The 20,439-nt window shown below is 36.3% G+C and overlaps 2 protein-coding genes across 6 annotated transcripts in view; both read left to right on the top strand.

Moving 5' to 3' along the window:
• Positions 1-1,209: 1,209 nt before the first annotated feature.
• On the top strand, positions 1,210-8,036 carry klhl6 (kelch-like family member 6). The gene is made up of 7 exons (XM_031738619.2): positions 1,210-1,654; positions 1,735-1,900; positions 3,391-3,840; positions 3,934-4,171; positions 4,599-4,801; positions 6,602-6,815; positions 7,043-8,036. Exons 1-7 carry the CDS (start codon positions 1,398-1,400, stop codon positions 7,339-7,341), a joined length of 1,827 nt encoding a protein of 608 aa, XP_031594479.2. The 5' UTR covers positions 1,210-1,397; the 3' UTR covers positions 7,342-8,036.
• A 391-nt stretch (positions 8,037-8,427) lies between these two features.
• Positions 8,428-20,439, top strand: part of LOC120433593 (microtubule-associated protein futsch-like) — a 33,916-nt gene continuing 21,904 nt past the window's right edge. For 4 of the 5 annotated variants that reach the window (XR_005608646.1, XM_039600065.1, XM_039600064.1 and 1 more), the window contains exons 1-9: positions 8,428-8,601; positions 10,295-10,585; positions 11,215-11,478; positions 11,977-12,075; positions 12,438-12,488; positions 13,061-13,198; positions 14,870-15,097; positions 16,538-16,539; positions 18,671-18,824. Coding sequence is in view for 4 of the 5 variants with exons in the window: in XM_039600065.1 (XP_039455999.1) it covers positions 8,553-8,601; positions 10,295-10,585; positions 11,215-11,478; positions 11,977-12,075; positions 12,438-12,488; positions 13,061-13,198; positions 14,870-15,097; positions 16,538-16,539; positions 18,671-18,824 (1,276 nt within the window). In the remaining variant the exon portion in view is untranslated. The remainder of the gene's footprint in view (positions 8,602-10,294; positions 10,586-11,214; positions 11,479-11,976; positions 12,076-12,437; positions 12,489-13,060; positions 13,199-14,869; positions 15,098-16,537; positions 16,540-18,670; positions 18,825-20,439) is intronic. The other variant, XM_039600063.1, reaches the window with a different exon arrangement.

Raw genomic sequence — 20,439 nt, 5'->3', positions numbered from 1 at the left:
ACAACCAAAGTAAGCATAAGAGCAACTTGAACGCATAACATGTCAAACGTGTCAAGGTTCCACTTCTGTCAGTGAAGAACAGGAAACTGAGTCTAGAGTTTACAAAGACTGATGATGGGGAAAAAAATGTTGTCTGGTCCGATGAGTCTGCTGGTAGGGTTAGAATCTGGCATAAACAACATGAAAAGATGGGTTTATCCTACCTTGTATCAATGGTTTACACTGCTGGAGGTGCGATGATGCAGGAGAGATTTTCTTGGGACAGTTTGGCCCCTTTACTACCAAATGAGCCTACCTGAGTATTGCTGTTGAACATGTCCATATCTTCATGACCACAATGTGACCATCTTGTGGTAGCTGCTTCTAACATGATAGTGAATGTTTCCAGCACCTTGTTGAATCTACAAAAAGAATCAAGGCAGTTATGAAGGCAGAAAGGAGGTCCAACCCAGAATGAGCAAAATGCATCTAATAGAGCTGCCAGTGAGTTTATCTTACTACTTTACATTTGAATGACTGCACAATACTAAAATACATGTGATGTATACTGGAGGGCAGAGTGCTGCCTTTTTGTTGTCAATACTAATTAAGGACAAAAACAAAAAACAATGTGTTTTTTTTGTTTTGTTTTTTGGCTTTTTGCTGTGTTTACTTTGACACTTTTACCGTCTCAGGCTTCTAAATCTGGTAAAATGTCACAATCTAAGGCTCCTCTTCTGATGAATCACAAACTTGCACAACCACAGAGTTCTTAAGCCGAGCATACGTCAAAATGGTCGTGAATGAATGCCTCTAGGGGTTTGAGGGACTTTCTCATGTATGGGAAGACAAGCACGTCATCTTTCATGTTTCCCACCGTGATACAACCTGCTGGTTTAGATATAGAAAGGTAGCCCTCTAGTTAAACTTGGACTTACGGCGCCAGTGTGATGGCGCGATGCAAGAAAACTCAAGATGAGGAGTTCACAGGAGCGTTACGCTTATGTTTGAGATTAAATACTTTTATCCCAACTAGGTTAAGCTGCTGAGCAGACGTCTTTTTCTTTTTTCTTTTTTTTTTGCAGTCATCTTTTTCATCGAAGAGACCTGCCATCATTGTCTGTGATAAAAAAAACAAAGAAAGGCAAAAAACTGTCTAGCTTAGAGAGAAATTTACTCAGCTGAAGACGAAGGGGAAGTGTTATGCATACGCATGTCCCTTACAGAACAGGAATAGGAAGTATGAAGAAGACAGGAAAAAACACAAATCCACTTCTCAAAGCAAAAGAACTGCTGCAAGCGTAAACCACAAATGCTTGTGCACTTTCTATGTAGGCTACGTGTGCAGGTGTTTCTGAAGGTGGCTGTATGCTGCTCTTCTGCAGAAAGGGAGTTTTGAAGCTCTGCTGGTGTGAAAGATGAGTGACTCACTGGAGAGGACTACAGACTGTCCTTTGCCGCTTCTCGCTGAGGAGTCCAGCGTGAACGAGGAGAAAGGGAATGTAACAGGACCAAGTGAGTTACGTTGGGAAGATGGGGGTCTGCCCATGGAGCTCCAGAAAGGGATGGAAAACCTACGAGTGAACAGAGAATTGACTGATGTGACACTGCGCGTTCAGGGTCATGACTTTGCTTGCCATAGAGCGATTCTGGCGGCTGCAAGTCACTACTTCAGGTAAATCATCATGTGGTCTTAAGTGTGTCGTGATCTCGGGCCTACTTGTTTTACTCACAAATTATGGCTGGTCTCTACAGGGCAATGTTTTGCAGCGGTCTCAAGGAGAGTCATGAGGAACGTGTGGAAATGAAAGGGTTGGACAGCGGGACAATGCACTGTCTCTTGGAGTATACCTACACCAGCCGAGCTCTCCTCACACACTCGAATGTCCAGAGAATACTCGAGGCTGCCAGTCAGTTTCAGGTAAAGCAGCTTAACTGATCTTTGTTGCTCAATCAGGGTTTGTTTTGCAAAATCATTGTATGCAACATCAAGTTGTTTTTTTTGTTGTTTTTTTTTGCCAGGTCATTGACACTTTTTAACACCAAATGTAAAGATGTAGTGAAATCAAACAGCAGAGGCAAAAAAGTTCTACAAATCTTTGAGGGGTGAATTTAGACTTTAAAGACCAAGTGAACCATTTTTTACAAAGAAATTTGACCTTAACATGTTTTTCACATAAAGGCAGCACAGCTTGAATTTAAGTCCATAAAATAAATCAACCATAAAGTTTATAATTAATCTGACTGAAAGTTTGTTTCAGTCAAGTTTAACTTGAAAAAGGTTTTTGGCAGCATACGATCTCTTTCACCTAATTTTTAAACCATCAACACTGTCGGTTTATACGATCTTTTTTATATCTGTTACATTTTAACCACCTGCATGTAAAGTCAGTTGGAACAAATAGGCCATCAAAGGAATGGTGACGCCTCGTGCTGAATTAGCAGCAGAAAGCAAACCACTTATTTCTAATTGGGATGATGGATTTGGTGTTGTGATGTGGAACTGTAATTCAATTTTTGAAACTGCTATCAGCTTCTTACTTCAGTTTTTTCCTTGCATAAAGGGAACAAACATGTGATTGGATGAGAAATTGGTTTTGCTAAGAGGGAAGTGAAAGTTGGTCAGTTGTTTACACTCAGGATCATTTTTCCATAAGGGCTTAAATTAACTACACAGCTGTGCCACACTGCACAGAAGGCAGGTGTTTGTGTTTGTGTGCTTCTATTTTTGCAAAAACACTTTGGGTGTTAAATTTTGATGATAATTACTTAAGGCACTCTTGCTGGATTTTCAGCGTAACTAAGAAGCAAGGTTAAGATCACATTAAGAGTTAGGGCTAAGATTATCATATGAGGCTAAATTTTATTTTATTTTATATCCTTAAAAAAAGCTAATCAGGTATCTCATTTTATACTGGCTTTGTGAGAGAGCTTTGTAAATGCTTTTGCTGCAAGTAATAGATAAAAATTTCCACAGTGATTCTGTTGAAATTCAAATGCAGGTTTTCAAAAGCTTATATAAATTCAGGCTAAGGCAATTAGATAAGCAAAGTGGGTACCGGGGAAAACTGTGGGCCTCTTTAGTCCAAAATTCTATTACTGTCCACTGATGGATTGTTTTCTTGCTGCAAATAAGAAAACAGTTGTTTGGTCTGATGCTCACAGACGTCTGAGGACTCACTGCATACAAATTATTGACTGTGTTATACTTTAGAAGGCATTTTTTTGCAGAAAAAGTTCCCTATCGCTTGCAATGGAAGTGCACTGGGACAGAATTGATTTACAGCCAGTTTACCAACAAGAAAATTCTAAGCCCTTAAAATTCAACTATAGCCGTAATTGCCAATTTGGATCAGCTTAATCAGCTACAAATAGCTTTAACCCATGCCTTTATTCTTTTTGTCTCTTTAGTTCCTGCGTGTGGTAGATGCGTGCTCTAGCTTTCTCAGCAAGTCTATGCAGCTAGACACCTGTATTGGCATCCTAAATCTGGCTGACAGACATGCCCTGTCAGCCCTGCGCTCCAGAGCTCAGGACTATATTACTACTCAATTCTCTCAAGTGGTCCAGCAGCAGGACTTCCTGGAGCTGCCAGTGGAATCTCTGGAGACTGTCCTGCAGAGGGATGACCTGGATGTGAAGTGTGAGGAGTGTGTTTTTGAAGCACTCATGCACTGGGTGAGAGCCCGGCAGGATGAACGCTATCCCTTACTGGCCAGGTTGCTTACGCACGTACGATTGCCGCTGCTGGAGCCAGCATACTTTGTTGAGAAAGTGGAGTCAGATGAGCTGATACGACGGTGCAGCGAAGCTTTTCCTTTGTTGCAAGAGGCCCGCATTTATCATCTCTCTGGCAGGGAGGTCAGTATAAACCGATGGGCATATTGTGTTTATTGTTGTTAATAATTGTTTGTCTCATGTTCAAGTTTCATATATGTTTGACCTTTTTTACAGGTGGTCTCAGAACGAACCAAACCACGTGTGCAGCACTTTCTGTCAGAAGTATTCTTGATCATTGGAGGCTGCACCAAAGACGAACGCTTCATTTCCACTGTCACGTGTTTGGACCCTCTCAGACGCAGCCGACTGGAGGTCGCCAGGATGCCATTGACAGAATTAGAGGACGAGTCCCAAAATAGAAAATGGGTGGAATTTGCTTGTATCACTTTCCACAATGAAGTATACATATCTGGTGAGTGAACATATTCTTTTTTTCATAGAAAGGCTTCACTTGTGAAATTGTTCTGATGATTGCTCCTTGTTGTTATTACCCGTGAAGTGTGCACTTCACTGGTATTCAAATGTAATGAGAATTTAGGAATTTATAGTATGAACAAAACAAAACAACAGGAAGTCGTGACATTATTTCTGCACTAACAGTTGCTGTGGTTTTAGGTGTTTCCCAACGCAGGAACTGACAGTTCTAGTTAAGTGGAACATGCAGACTGTAAATGCTATGACTAGCACGCAGGATTTCTACATCTTTAAACAGCATGATAACTTAGTGCAGAGTCCCAACACAGTTATTACTAAAGACGGGTCGATATGTCGGTATTTTGGAATGAAAGCATTATTTGTACAGATAATTACAGTTTTCTCTAATGGTATCATTGCTGTAGGAGGTAAGGAGACACAGCATGATGTTTGGAAATACAATGGTGCCCTGGACAAGTGGATCCAAATTGAGCCTCTGTCGACTGGGCGCTGGAGGCACAAGATGGCAGTTCATTGTGGGAAAGTGTACGCACTGGGAGGATTTGATGGAGTTCAGAGGCTTTCTAGTGTTGAGGCCTATGATCCTTTTCATAATCGCTGGATGCAGGTAAACACAGTTTCTCAAAGTGGCAAAATTTTCATATTAACTAGAACTGTGTATATGTGAAGGGTATTGTTTGTAGTGACTAATAAAAAGTAAGCAAAAGGGAATTACCAACAACTTCTATTCTATGGAGCATTTTAATGCATTTTAAAAGCATTTAATTTTAATTCATGTTTTCAAATCTGTTTTATTTTGACAGTCTTGTTTTTTTCATGCACTCTGGGTGTTCTGGGTGTTGCTCCCAGTTTTCTGCACCACCTCCTTCAATGAGCTATTCCTCATCTAATATATTCTTCTTTAATCTAGTTCAGTATATACAACTCCAATTCCCCAAAAGTTGGGAAGGTGTGGAAAATGTAAATAAAAACAAAATTTGATGATTTGCAACTCTCATAATAACATGTTTTATTCACAACAGAACACGGAAAACATATCACATGTTTAAACTTAGAACATGTAAGATTTTAAGAAGGGCATCGACAAAAGCAACATATTTTCAAGGGCCGCATGTTTCAAGAACTTGTAACCGGAAAGTTGCTGGTTTTGGGCAGTCTCGGTTTCACCTTGGGCAAGACACTTCACCTTCCGCCTACTGGTGATGGCCAAGGCCAATGGCGCATGCTTTTCAGTCTGCCCCAGGGCAGCTGTGGCTACGAAAGTTCCACCGTTGTGTGAATGGGGAATTGGAGATTTGCAATCCATTATTGTTATTATTTTAACTTGGGACAGGAGATTTTTAACATCAGTCTGTAAATGTCTGGAAACTGAGGACACCAGTTCCTTTGGGACTTTTAAGGAAGAAATGTTTTCCTCCACTCTTGTCTGATAGAGGGTTAAAGCTACTAAACAGTGTAGGGTCTTCTTTGTCGTATTTTTTGTTTCATAATGCGACAAATGTTTGCAGTTGCTGAAAGGTCTGGACTGCATTCAGGCCACTTCAGCACACTGACTCTTCTACTGTGAAGCCATGCTGCTGTAGGCTGCAGTTTAGAATTGTCTTGCTGAAATATGCAAGAATTTCTGTGAAAAAAAGGCTATCTGGAAGGGAACATACTTTGCTCTAAAACATGTGTCAATCTCTGTAAGCTGCCATTTCCACAGCCACTATTGCCCCCACCATACCATCAGAGACGAAGGCTTTTGAACAGAGTGCTGATAAGTCAGAGGTCACAGCACCCATATGTTCTAAAAGAATTTCAAATTGGAATTTGTCTCTTCTATTTTCCATTTTGTTGCAAAATTTTCTTTCAGATTTACATTTTACAGCATTTGTGGACTTTTTAGATAACTGTTGCTCAAACTCAAAATAAACAAATATTTTTTGACAAAATCTTAAAATCTCTCAGTTTAAACATTAAAATATGGGTTTGTGCTATTTGTAAATCATTGCAATGTGTTTTTTATTTACAATTTACATAGTGGCCCAGATTTTTTAGAACTTAGGTTTTACTATACCTCATGTGTTACATAAGTTACTTATGTTACTTTTGAGAGTTCCTGCTATCATCTGCATTTGTATTCTGTGTGTTTTCTTTTCCTGTTCAGAAATTCCATCCCATTGAATTTTTGATCCTATGCCTGTTGCATTCCTATTTTATTTACCTCAATAACTGACTTATGTGTGATCTCCAGCCTGAAAGTAAAGCTTTCAGTTTTGGACTCTCACCTGCCTGTGGTGTCCTATCATCACTTGCAGCTAACATCTTTTTTAAGTTAGCGTCTTTTGTTTACATCTTTTAGCTTTTTAAATTGCCTTACTGTTTTGATTCGGACATACTTATATACGCCTCTTATTTACTGCAGGTGACACCTCTTGCAGTAGGTGTGAGCTCATTTGCTGCTGCAAGCTTTGACAGATGGATCTATGTGATTGGTGGTGGGCCGAATGGAAAGCTGGCCACTGATAAGGTCCAGTGCTGGGAGCCAGGGACAGGCAGCTGGGAACTGAAAGCACCCATACCCATTGAAACTAAATGCACTAATGCTGTTACTTTCAAGAACTGCATCTATGTAGTTGGTAAGGTGTCAGTGTTTAAATGTCACTAAGTACATTTACCCAGTTAATGTTAATGGTATTTATACGTAACTTTTAGAATATTGCACAAACATTCACATGAGCTTTTTTTGATCAAAACTGCTTTTAGTTTTAATATATTTAATATATTTTTTAGACTTTTGTTATGATTATGGGTACTGATATGGTATATTGATTTGAAATCTGTCCAATTCTCTTTGTGGTCTCAGGCGGTGCCATGCATGCCATGTACTGCTACTCTCCTCTATCTGATTCCTGGACCCTTGTGACTCGTCTGGGGGAGAGAGCAAGCTGTGCCATCGCTGCCTGTAACAACAAACTTTTCATCACTGGAGGAAGAGATAACAAAAACCAAGTCATCTCCACAGTGATGTGCTGGGATGTCGCCCGAGGGGTTTTGACAGAGGAGTGCGTTTTACCAATGGGAGTCTCGCACCATGGCAGTGTGACCCTCATGAAGTCCTACACACATATACACAGAATAACACCTGCCTCAGAGAGCCAGTGACACAGGCGTCTGTGAACAGGACTTATTTTGGTGCTAAGAGTGGTTGTAGGATTGTGCATGAACAGTAAAAACATGTTCAAAGATAAGAAAAATGTTTTTTTCTGCATGCATTACAATGTTTACTTTATCTTTGTTACTGTTTTGTAACAAATTAATCACTATTATGTTTTTAGCAAACATTGAGTTTGTAGTTAAGCTTTCTCAGAAAAGTGTGGATTACAACATCACAACAGGTCACAATAAGTCTACAAACACAAATACAAAAATGAAACATTTGCTAAATCATTATCTTATAAGTTTCTTATTCACCGCCAAAGAAATTTAAAGTTGCAAATGAAAGAAAGAGCAATTCAAAAGCAACTCATTTAACTTTTGGATTTTTTTCTTTTATGTTTTTAATTAGCAAACTAAGTCTGAACTCTACACGTTAATGTTGCTTTATTAAATGCAATGGTATTTGAACGCAACACAGGTTACCTGCGTATTAACAAATAAACTGACATGTCAAACTGAACCTCTAATCCGTTTCCTTGTGATCGCTGCCATCAAGTGGTGAAAAGTAGCTAAGCGTTATTAAGAGTTCCACACTTTTTGTGAAAGTCGGGAAATGAAGAGACACCAGGTTGCAAGATGAACTGGCGATTAGCGAATTGTGTGCGATTAACTGTTGTAGTGTTTTGGGTTTTTCGCTTTTCGACAAACTAGTAATATAGGCTCTATCACCAACGATCAAATAAATACAGTTTTAAAGACGAAATACTGACAGTGTTCACATTATTATGATTTTTTAGTTACCTTATTAAAAAACAAAACGAAAAATACAATGCGACTGTTGAGGCACGAAAACAATCAAAGACATATATTTTTAAAGACGAACTATTTGCTGTATTTATTTCCTGGTGTTTCTTTAGTGGGTCCCGCTAAAGAAACACCTGCCTTTCACTGTCGCCGTTGTCGTGCCGGCACCGGAAACATTTAGAGGGGGTGGTGCTTGTCTTACCTTTACTCTGTACCTGCTTGTTTGTATGGGACTTGGCAGCCAGTCCAACTGCAGGTTTCGGTTTAGATGCAGGTGCTGTGAAGAGATTGGTAGGCTGTGGGCCAACACAGACGTATTCGATAAGAAGAAACTGATTTAGCTGGGAGAAGAAAGTGAAAGTATCCCAATAAGGGACACCGGTGACGTAACTGCCTTTTCAGACGGTTTAGAAATGATTTATCGTTATTTCCTCGCCTTTTGGATCCTTACCTCCTTGGCAGGTAAGTTTGAATAGCCGGAACTTGATATGTTTGATACTTTTCTGTGTGTATGTGTACTAGTGCAAAAGGTGACCAAACTTTGTAACACAGGCCCAACTGAGGACACCAGGGTTAAACAAGGTGTGCCACAAGGACTTCGTATTTTCTCACCAACTTGTAAATTGTAAATTATGGTAGTTTACAGTTTAACATAATCAGTTTATATCGTGAAAAACAAGCTTCACAGGAATGTTGCTTACATTAATGTGTAGGTATATATGCGTATTAATGGATAAAAACAAAGGCCAGCTGCTTTCAAGTTGTAAAAGCAGCCTGGCACTAAAGCCAAAACGTTTAAACGTTTAATTTGTATGCAATCTGTATACAATCTGTATAATTTATGCAGATTATGTGCACACTGATTTGTTCATTTGATTGCTGTATGCGCTATTAAGTATTCAACGCCCGTGATCTAAACTTATTGAGAAAGGCGAGACTCAGGTATGGCTGCTATTTCCTACTGGTGTTTTAAATATTTATCTCCTGCCCAGGTGAGTTTTTAAGCTTGACTAGTCTGCAGGTATGAAATATTTTGTGCATAGGGGTAGCAGACGTCTGTAGAGTGACTGTGATTTTTGTAGCTAGAATTTGCTTTTTTCCCCCACTGCTGGTTACTATGTATTAAACTCCATTTTTTTAAAAAACAACAAACTTGTTTGTTTCTGACCTTCTTAAGTGGAAAATACACCAATACATTCATCACTGTGGAAATAGAAAGGGATACTTCTTAGTGTTTATTATGTTTATTATAGGGATTGATTGATTGGATTGATTGATTGATTGATTGATTGATTGATTGATTGATTGATTGAAAATATTCAGAGAACTCCTTAGATACAAACCACTTCTGTGTAAAGCCTAATAACATCAGTAGTCTCAATGAATGCTTCACTGCTATTTCAAATTGGATGTCATTAGATTTCCTGCATCTCAATCCTGAAAAAACAGAGGTTTTGTGTTTGACCCTGATAGCTTCTCTACGGATGTCAGTCTTTAGATCAGTCCAGAACCTTGGTATTGTTTTTGATCAGGATTTTAATTTTCAGTCTCACATATGAAAGCTCATTCAGCCTCATTTCTTTCATTTAAGAAACATTAGACTATATTAGACATTAAGCATTCCAGAGTTAGTCTTTATAATATTACTGATTTCTGAAGTAAAATCTTTTTGATCTTCCATTATAGAAACATGTTCTTATCTGGTGGTTTTGTCTGGTTTCATTTATCCTCATAGCCCATAACATGTGCTTACATCTGTCTTTTAGCTACTTTTCACTGTAAAATGTTTAGACTCAGCATGCAAACTTTGTAAAGTTTATATGATGACTTTTCTTTAATCATATTATAAAAAAATCTTGTTTAACTCTTTTAATAATTTATCTTTAGAACGTCAGCATTGACTGATATTTCTAGTAAGTACTATTTAAAAACGTTTCATTGAAAGGTATTAAATAAAATATTTCAACTAATACAATGAGATTAAATTATATATGCATCATATAAAATCATATAAAATTGTACTACACTGTACTAGCATCTTGGCATATATTGCTGAAGTCTTGACACTGAGCTGTCACCATGCCTGTACTGCTCATAATAGTCTAAATTATTTGTATTTTGAGTCTTTCTTCACTTTTCTGTTTTCTGTGTCTAGTTGCTGTTCAATCAACACAATATGGACTCCTGGGTGAGACAGTCACCTTCAGGACAGATTTCAGAGACCCCCCTGATGACATTCTGTGGAAACATAATGGGAATAAACTGGTACAATTTAATGGCAATGAGCAAACTGAATACAACCCATTTCAAAAGAGGATCACTCTTGACTGGAGCTCTGCAGACCTGGAAATCAACCACCTGACACATAGTGACAGTGGACAATATGAACTGGATGCAGGAAAGAAAGGTGTTGTAACTCGTCTTAACTTTGAATTGAAGGTCCTGGGTAAGTTCTTTTTACTCTACATTTTTAACAACTAACAGTGACATCCATATTCTGTAACTGTATGCTTATGTGTTTCCATGCTAACTTCAATCTATTATAATAAATACTGTATACATTGACTGAAATCCATCCATAATGTACTTTCATTACAGAATAACTGCATGTTATGCAGCTACAAAATATTGGATCTCTTTGTAATTACAGTTGATATTTAATGCAGAACACTGATCATTAGAAAAGCATGGTTTATAATTGTGCATTAAAGTGAAATTGCTCACATATCTGTGGGCTTGTGTTTGTGTAACAGTATCAGATATGAAATCATGTTCTAGCCAAACAAATATATGATAATCATAAATGGAGTAGTACTTCTAATTTCTATTACAAGTCTCATTCACCCCAACACACCAAAGCACTCATCATAATTTGTTAGATGAGTTTATATCTTTAACACAGGGCTGATTTGATAATGATAATAATCGATAATGACATGATGACACCTCAGATGGTTGTATTGATACACTAATGTAATTGCAAGTCCATGTAATATATATTATGGGAATATTTATTTTTTTTATATTTTAATTTTAGATTTCCTTTTTGGTATTTTTATTTATGTATTCATATAGACAGAGTAACCAAGCCCACTGTAACCTGCCACATGAGCGATGGCAGCAGCTCTGACAAATCAGGAAGTGAAGCCACACTGATGTGCTCTACAAACACATCGCAGTCCTTAAACTACGAGTGGAGTCAACCTGGAAAAGTTCAGCCTGGCCAGATATTAACGATACCCCTAGGAACAGAACATGATGATAAAGTATACAACTGTACTGTGAGCAACCAATTGTCCAGAGAAATAGCTACATTCACTGCAAAGGATTGCTACCCTGGTAAGATTTTACAAAAACCATTAGCTTCACTATATGCTTATAATTAATGTGATGGAATTGGGCATTTAACCGGATTATTTTCAGAAACCATTTTATACAAACTGTTTTTATCAGTGTGTTACGACCCTTCTAGGGTTCATCGCACCAAAGGCCACTGGTTTAATTATGAAACAACACCTACACTACTGCACTGATAGTAACTGTGACTCAAAGAATGCAGTTTTCTGTTAACTTTACTGTAATATAAATAACAATAAACCTGGACAATGATGTGCAGAGGGCACATCCTACTGTGTTATCGATTATATTAGTGGAAAAAACACATTCTATTAATTGCATTTTTAAAAATTCATATACATATCCATTTGGTCTTTGATAAGGGAGACTGCAGAGTTCATGTTGTCTAAAATCTCTGGTTTTATGGAAATATAACTGCATTGGAAATGTGTTTGACTGTTATGGAAGTTGTTCTATTTGGATTTCTGTGTTTCTGTGCAGTTGGAGCCTCAGCTGGACTGATTACTGGACTGGTTATTGGCGGGATAGTAATACTCTTGTGTGTTTTGGGTGCAGTGTTCTGTACACTAAAGCATAAAGGTACATAAAAACCAGAACAATTTAAGAAATTAAAACTTGAAATGCATCCAAAAATTATGATGACATGCAGAAAACCAAGTGATACACAGGATATATGTTAGATTCAGAGAATATACTGTGTAACCTGTGTGTAACCTGAGGTTAACAGACTTGACTTGATAGTTATAATACATTCTCCTGGACCGATGTTATTTTTTTTGTTTTGTTTGAAGGTCATAATACTAATTGGATGTTTAAAATTGTTTTTATGTGGAGTATTGTTGAAAAGCTCCACGTTTTAGTGACTATAATCTTCATAGTGTGCCTTAAGAAAGAAATCACATTCCTTATTTGTTATTATTTCTCTTCTTTCTTGATTCCAGCATATTTTGCAAAAGAGGAGAAAACAGACGTGGAACAACAGCCACATAGTAGTAAGGAAAAATGTCTGATCTTGTGTCTTTTTTTTTTTAACTCTGAAAGTGAAAAATATGTTTGATATCATTAATTTAATGATTAGTTATATAATTCATTGACGTGGGGCAGTTAAGCAGTATTGTGCAGTGGTGTTCTGAGCAACAAACAGACAAAGGCCTAAAACTTCTTATCATTTTAATATCAACTATTATCAATGATTTCAGAGGAATTTATTAATACCACACATACATGAACTAACTCCGATAAAAACAAAAAGGTTAATTTTTTTCTTTTTATAAGTATCCTCAATAATGAAGAAATGATCAATGAACCTTTCTATAACTAGACCAACGTGGATAATCATCTGATTATTATATTAGTATCGTTGAGATAAAAATAAAGACATTACCTAGGAAGAAAATTATTATTTTTCCTTTTTAATTTTGGTTTTGTGTTAATTGTTAATTAACATTTTACACAAAATGTCTTTATTCTGGGATGCATTTCTTTCTTATCAGTAAGTTACTTTTTAAAAAATGTTCATCTCATTCAAATTATACATCTAATCATGCATCTGATCAACCATCAGAGCCTCTTCTTCAAAGAGAAGAAACAATACCCTCTTCCCAACCGCTTCGCCATTTGGCAGAAATTGTAAAGAATCACAATTTTGATCACAATGATGAAAAACACAACGAGTTGGACCTGGGCACTAGAGAAAGTAAAGGTAAAGGTTCCTCACTGTTGTTCCAGTTCTCTGATTTTGAATGTTTTATACACCTATTTTAGGCTGTAAGCAGACTTGTCTACTAGTTTTTTTTTACTGTTGCTATTAGATTTAGAAAGTGTTCTTAAATGCTGTAACAAAGGCAAAATCTTATATTAAAGACAATAGGTTGTCAGGGGTTTTAATAGCAGTGAAGAAGCTCTCAGTGTGTGTGTGTGTGTGTGTGTGTGTGTGTGTGTGTGTGTGTTGTCTTTTTGGTTCACTAAATGTATTCTTTGCTTCAGCTGAATGATTAAAAGAAAGTTAATTAAAAAATATTTTTAAAAGTAGAATTAGAAATAGTATAAAAAGTAAAACTTCAACAGAAGTGTATGGTCTTAATGTGTATGGTCATGACTTGGTCTTACTCTTTATTAGTGATTAACTTTTATTTAAAATATTTTCAGGAAATGGCATATCTACCAAACTAGTAATTAGTAACACTGTAACAGTTGCAGACTATCAAAATTCCTCAGCTTAGTTAGCTGTAGCATGCTTGCTGTACATGTCAATGTTCTGAGTGTGGGGATCCTGCAGTTTTAACAATCTTGCTGTTGATGTCTCAGTTCACATATATACACTTTTCTCCCCTGCTAAGTTCAGTTTTTCAGTTTGTCACCTTATTAAATACATAATTTTGTGTTAGGTACTTCATTGCAGTATGATAAACAAGCAGGTCACAGTTAAATGGAACAATTCTGAAAAAAATGGCAGCTATAATAAGACACTTACTAAATATGCAGCTGATGCACCTGGAGTACAGCTAATCGTAACCTAAAATCTCAAGTTTATTAGTCTAAGCCATCTTAATGCCTCCTAATGCTGAAAGCCACATAAGAATGAGAGGTTTTCAAGATTAGTTTTTCAAAAATATTTGTTATTTATAATCATTGTTTAGTGGTATGATATTGCAGTAGACTAATTTTTCTGTTTGTAATTCATTCCTTACAGTAGAGAAGATTGTTAAAAAAATTGAACAAGGAGGTACAGATAACTTCAGAAAATAGTAGTAATAACGTGTATTTCTCCCTGCTATACGAAGAATCACTTGTTGAAAAAGATACCAGAAAAGTTATGAGCAAATTTTAAAGTTTCTAAAAATAACAGTACATAAGATAATAAGATTTGTCACAGGAAAAAAAAAGGTTTTAATCACACTAAGAATTTAATGCTTCAGAAATTCCTTTGTGTATTTTCAGTTATTATATCGAAAACGTTGATATTATCGCTGTATCATATTTTTGTCAGTTTATATATTTGTCTCGATAAAATAACTTGTATATTGTTTGGTTGACACTGGAGGTCTTTTTGTTATCAAAAAAGAATTTGAAATACTTACCAGCATCGAAAAGATTTTGTTTCTCATTGAATCAGTCATTATCCTTTGATGATTACGATAGCGTTTCCTAGTTTAGATGGGAAAATGTTTTTAACAATTGCTTTACTTGGTTTATTTTAATATATTTATTTGGAAATGGCTTCATTATTTTCTTGACCCATTTTAGACCTTATTGGATAAAGGCTGGTTTAGAATAAACCAAGTTACCTTCCAAATTTATTTTATTTAATCCTATTGCCATCTTTTAACAGACCAATCCAGTTTTTAAACTTTTTTTTTTTCATTTGTTTCAGAGTCGGAGGAAGATAAATTTGTAACTGCACCGGAGTATCCTAATGCTAATGCTCATGGTGCTTCTACTAACCAGCCAAGTTTACCTTTGCTCAACAAGACAGTTGTTGTTGGGGAAGATCTCAACTCAGATGAGGTAACTGGAGAAAAAAAAGAAGAAAGAAGAAAAAAAGAAGAAAATGAATCAGATGACATGAAGAAAGAACCACCGACCATTCCTGAAAAAACAGGTGCAGAAACCACACCAATAACCTACTTTTTGGTTTTTCCTATTACAGAAAGTAGAAAATGTCACAGTTTGAAAATGAGTTCTTGAAAATAATCAGCAACCATGTATCTAAAGATAACAGTGAATAGGATGGTGTATATGTCCAGGAAGACACAGAAAAGGGAAACTGCCTTTATATAGTTGTCTGTAGCCCTGGAGCGCCATAATGTCAAAACTATTCAACACCAATACCTTTCAATACTCCTCTGAAATTATACATGCAGTCCCTCATACAAAAGATCAGGACAGAATGTAAATCACCAGACAGACAGACAGACAGAGGGACAGCAGCATAGAAGAGGCAGACAAACATGAATTTCTTGACATTAAATCCAGTGAAGCATAGAAAATATAAAATGAGCTCTTTAATAGGATTAAACAGGATTTAATAGGATTGAACAGAGTAAATAAACTGTACATTTTAGAAAATGACATCAGACAGTATTTGTATTAAATCATCAACAAATAGTATGAAGAAACAAAAAATTATTTCACACTCAAGTCCATAAGATTTTTTGTGGCCAGTGAGATGTTATTTTGCAATTTTTGCCTCTGCATACCACCACAGTGAAAGTTAAATCAAACAGTCAAGATGCAGGGCTCTAGGCTAACTTTCTGCCACGGTTGTACTGGTGCACCTTACTTTTTTCTTAGGCGTGCCAGCACAAAAGTTAGTCTCACCCAAATTTTTCAACCATATCGCTTAACACCGCAGGTTTACATGTGGACTTTTTGGGGGAAAATTGCTGTCCATACAGACAATATTGATTTGTAAATGATTAACACACAATCTTGTCATCACAAAGTTATTTATTTGGAGCACAGTTCTACAAGAAAAATGTTACTGAAAAAGTGCTTGTGTTTAAAGTGCTTTGGCACTCTTTGGCAATATTGTAGACAATGTTAAACTTAATCATCATCTCGGCCTCCTCTGACGACCTGTTTGCTGCTGCTGAAAGGTAGTGGGGAGAGGGACACTTGGCCAGTGCATTTATCGTAGCATATAATGTGTTTTCTGGATACACTGTGCTTTTTCAGCGTTCAAAGATAGATGGCTCCATGTCAGAGCACTGGCTATGAATTTCAGACGGATCAGGCCTTAACTTAACAAAAAAGTTATCAATAGTTCTTTTCATCTTTTCTTATTACCCACAGCTACATCCACTTCTGTTTACCTGCTCTCATTTACTGTTTTAGCTGTTTGGTGGTTGTTGAAATAGTTTTGTGAGCTTTAACCTGAGATTCTGGCGTTTTGGCAAAATACATTTATATTTAAAAGTCGATTCAGGATTTAATGAATCGAAATCACTTTATTCAAGCTACTCACCTCTCTCTATTCACCTGCACTTTCAAACGTACACACGAAGGACTACAGGAATATCTGGACCACGGCCAATCAGAGAAGTCCCGCCCCTGGCTATCTCTGATTGGTTTAGACCACGAAAGAGGCACAATGTGTGTTTGTTCTTGACCACACGGAGGCTTTCAGAGTTGCGGAGACTTTTTTTTTTTTTTTTTACTCGCACCACTGAGAAATTTTTATTAAAATCAGAAAAGTACAAACTCATATTAATCCACTCAGAGAAGACAAAGTGTCTGAGTGTGGTAATTTGAAAGAACACAGTGGAGCTACAGAGTCGAATCTTCAATCATCCCCTGCTTCTGAAAAGCCAGGTTTGAAATTATACCATGTTAGCTAGATTTAGAATAGTCACAGGAATAAACAGTAAGCAAGACAAAGCCAGATGAGCTTTTGAACTTCATCTTTTGAAACATGAGCATATATATTTGTACATGTACATTTTACGGTCATATGTTTGCTAATTAGTCCTAAATAAAAAAATAAGCATAATCACCTCCTTCTTACTTAAAGCAGCCACATATGCATTATTCATTAACTTATAAAAGTTTAAGCTAATTGTTATAAAGATCCAGACTGTTTAGTGCACCATCTTGTGCACATGTTTAGTTCTGGTGCAAAGGTCAGCATTTTAATATCAGTGTGTGTGGGGACTGACTTGTATTTGAAGTCACCTCGACTGGCAGTTTAAGGAACTGCAGTTTTGGCACCTGGTTTCAATTATTTAATACTGGTAGTTTCCTTCTACTAAATGGGGAATGGAAGAAGGAAACTTCTATAGGGCTTTTCTACTCTATCTGAGCACTCAAAGCTCGTTACACAACTTAGCTTATTAACAAATTTACACAAGCAGTTTTTAGTCTGCTGTTTCTGTGTAAGTGCTTTTTATCTAACATTCACACACAGAAACAGCATTTGGTGACTGTTAAAATGAACTTTGTATAAACTTGTAAAGCTGCATTTTCAGCTCCTTGTCTGGGTGCTGTGCCTTCCCTTCCCCATGTTGGTTCCTGTGGTTCAGTGTGGGTGCAGATCTGTGGGGTCCTCTCCTTCCCCCTTTGGTCCTCTCTTTTATGCCCTGGCTAGCTGGCCTCCATGGTTCAGGACAGGGGTCCTCCTGCATCCCCTACGTCTGGCTCTCTGAGGCCCATGCTGCCTGGATGGGACTGGGATGTGCTCACTGCCTTCTTTTGGGTCTCTGTTGTGTTCCTTAGCAAACTGGTATTCACTGTGGCTTGGTCTTCACTTTTGGTTGTGGCCTTTAAAGGTTTTTGAGTCATGTAGATTCTCACCACTGCTCTCATCACTCTCGTCTTTCATGTAGGTAAAAAAAGCGAAAAAAACTCTCGCGTCTATACTGCAGTTTAAAATGAAAAAATAACCCTGTGACTATCAACCTAAGCTTTTGTTTGGTTCTCATTAGCGATGAAAAGTTATGATGGCAAACATGTAAAGGATTACACGTTAAAAACAAACACATGTTAGCAATGCCTCTGTACACCACCACAGTGAATTTCAAAGCTAATATATGACTGAAGTGCAGACGTTTGATTTAAATTGAGTGGATTCGATAAAGTATTCTGTTAACTATAATATAAGTATTAATAATTATTCTATCAACTGCCTATTAACTTACAGCCATTTTATACATAGTGATGCTATTTATAATCACTGATGGATGGTTTAATGTTGCTACAAGTGTATTTTTCTCTTTGCAATTCATTTCTTACAGTTAAGGATAAAATTAAGGAAATTGAGAAAAGCAACAAGCAGATAATCTTTGTTTTTCCTCTTACACTAATTAAAAACCACTGAAATAAAATCATCCTCAAATACTTTAAACAGATAAACTTTTAGCAAATGCATTGTTTATTTAATTAACACCTGTGACATCAACACATTTTCATTAATGGCTATTGCTTTTACTTGAAACTGTCACTAATTTTAATTTGTTGGTACGTCACAGCTTTTTTTTTCTTCAAAGTTATATTAAATAGTAACCAATTTATAACATGAAAACAAGCATTTACATGAATAAAATAAGTTAAAAACCAAACTAAGTTTTCAGCAGTCCTTGTTAAAAATTGTTTCTGAATCCCAATCCAGGTTTTATGTTCTTTAATCTCCAGAACGAAATTCTTATCTTTGTTTCATTCTTTTGTTTTTCCAATTTAGAAAAACAAAGATGGACCTCATGTGGTCACAAGAAATCCTTCTTTTTTAAACGATAAAGGACAACTGGATAAGAAAGTCAAGAGTAGTCAATTGGAAGAACGTACTGAGGCCACACAGCCTGATCTGCAAACACAGATTACTTCTAAAGGACCAGGTTTGAAAATTAAACTATGCCAGTTAGATTCAGAATAACTTTGCACATGAATTTTTCTGACTCATTTCTGAATGTGTAATAACATAATTCAGTTTTTAGGGATCATTTGCCAAATGAATGTCTTTTTCTTTTACCTTATTATATTACATTACATTGCCTGAGTTATTACTTATGTATATATATTTTGATTTTGTGTATTTTAATAATCTTATAGGAAATTTATGTAAATTCTATCATCCAGGTATCATATTTGTTGTCAGTTTATGTATTTAACCTGTTAAAATAGTGTTGCATATTGCTCGGGCTTGGAAAAACTACTTTTACTCTCAAAATAAGAATTTACACCAAATTGAGCAACACCAGGTGCTCAATTGAGTACAGTGCCAGGAAGAATCACTTGAACTGTCTGCCGTAGTCTTACAGATGTTTAGGTGTTGGTGAGCTCACCAGCGCATGTCTACATTTTAAGATCATTGATTTGATGATTCCTAAAAATGTTTGTTGACTTTCAGATAGATTTGCTTTGGTATTTTAGCTTAATTGTGGCCTCTATCACTTGCATCATCATCATCATCATCTCTTTAAGCCTCATATTGAGAGTTTCAATGAAACGAAACCAAATACAAATTCAAGGCTTAGAATCAATTCCAGAGCTTGTATCTGTGTCATGCAATAGCAAACTGACCTCACCTGGCCATGAAACTGCTTGTCAGTAAGTTTTCCAGGTACTTTGAGCCTCTGAAAAATCAGGGACTTGTGGACCTGGCTGTTATTGATCAGACTAGTGAAAGACAGTAATCCTCAGATGTTTGGGATAACTATGGCAAATGAGTGGTTTCCTTAATTAATCTTCTTCTTTCAGCTACTCTTTTAGGAGTCGCCTTCATGTATGATCTGTTCACTTACTACAAATTCCTATTTTAATTAATAACTTTTTTTAGCTTACAACATTTTGCTTTCAGTTTGAATCTTTATCTTTTTTTCTCCAAAAGTGAATTTAAATAATAATCAGTTCATTAAATTAATTGAAGTATTTTTATACATAAACTAAGCCGCTAACCAAATGAACTTAACAATACTACTAGCTACTAACGTCCAACCCCAATGTAGCTTCCATATGGTTTAATTTTGTAAAGAAATTTTTTTGTTTGTTTTGTGTCAGATTTAGAAAACGACAAAGATAAGCCCAAGAAAATTTAGCCCTCCATTCTGTTTTCCTGATGCAAAAAGTACAACAGCAACATTTTTATTTCACAATAAAAAAAAACAATTTTTGAACCAGTGGTCTTGCTTTAATAACAAAATTTACATTGCTTAGTTTCAATAGTCAGAACTATTTGTACAAGCACATGTCACATTTGAAAAAGTGCTTTTCTTTCAGTTACATTTATTTCTTATTCTAATACTGTCCATCCTTTCTTGGCGAATGCTTTCTTGACACATTTTTAAACATTAGTAGAGTAAGACAGGTTCAGTTTAAACCAGTACACTCGCCAAATCATTAGATTTTCTGCTATTTTTAAACAGACTCATGCACTTTTATGAATGTATTTATATTCTTTTTAAATGTATTTTTTGAACCAGTGGTACTCTTAAATTCTTTTTTTTTTTTTTT

The sequence above is a fragment of the Oreochromis aureus genome, linkage group 16, assembly GCF_013358895.1.
Source record: "Oreochromis aureus strain Israel breed Guangdong linkage group 16, ZZ_aureus, whole genome shotgun sequence".
Lineage (NCBI taxonomy): Eukaryota > Metazoa > Chordata > Actinopteri > Cichliformes > Cichlidae > Oreochromis > Oreochromis aureus.
Note: the sequence above shows the minus strand (reverse complement) of the source record. Positions and strands in the feature narration are given on the sequence as shown.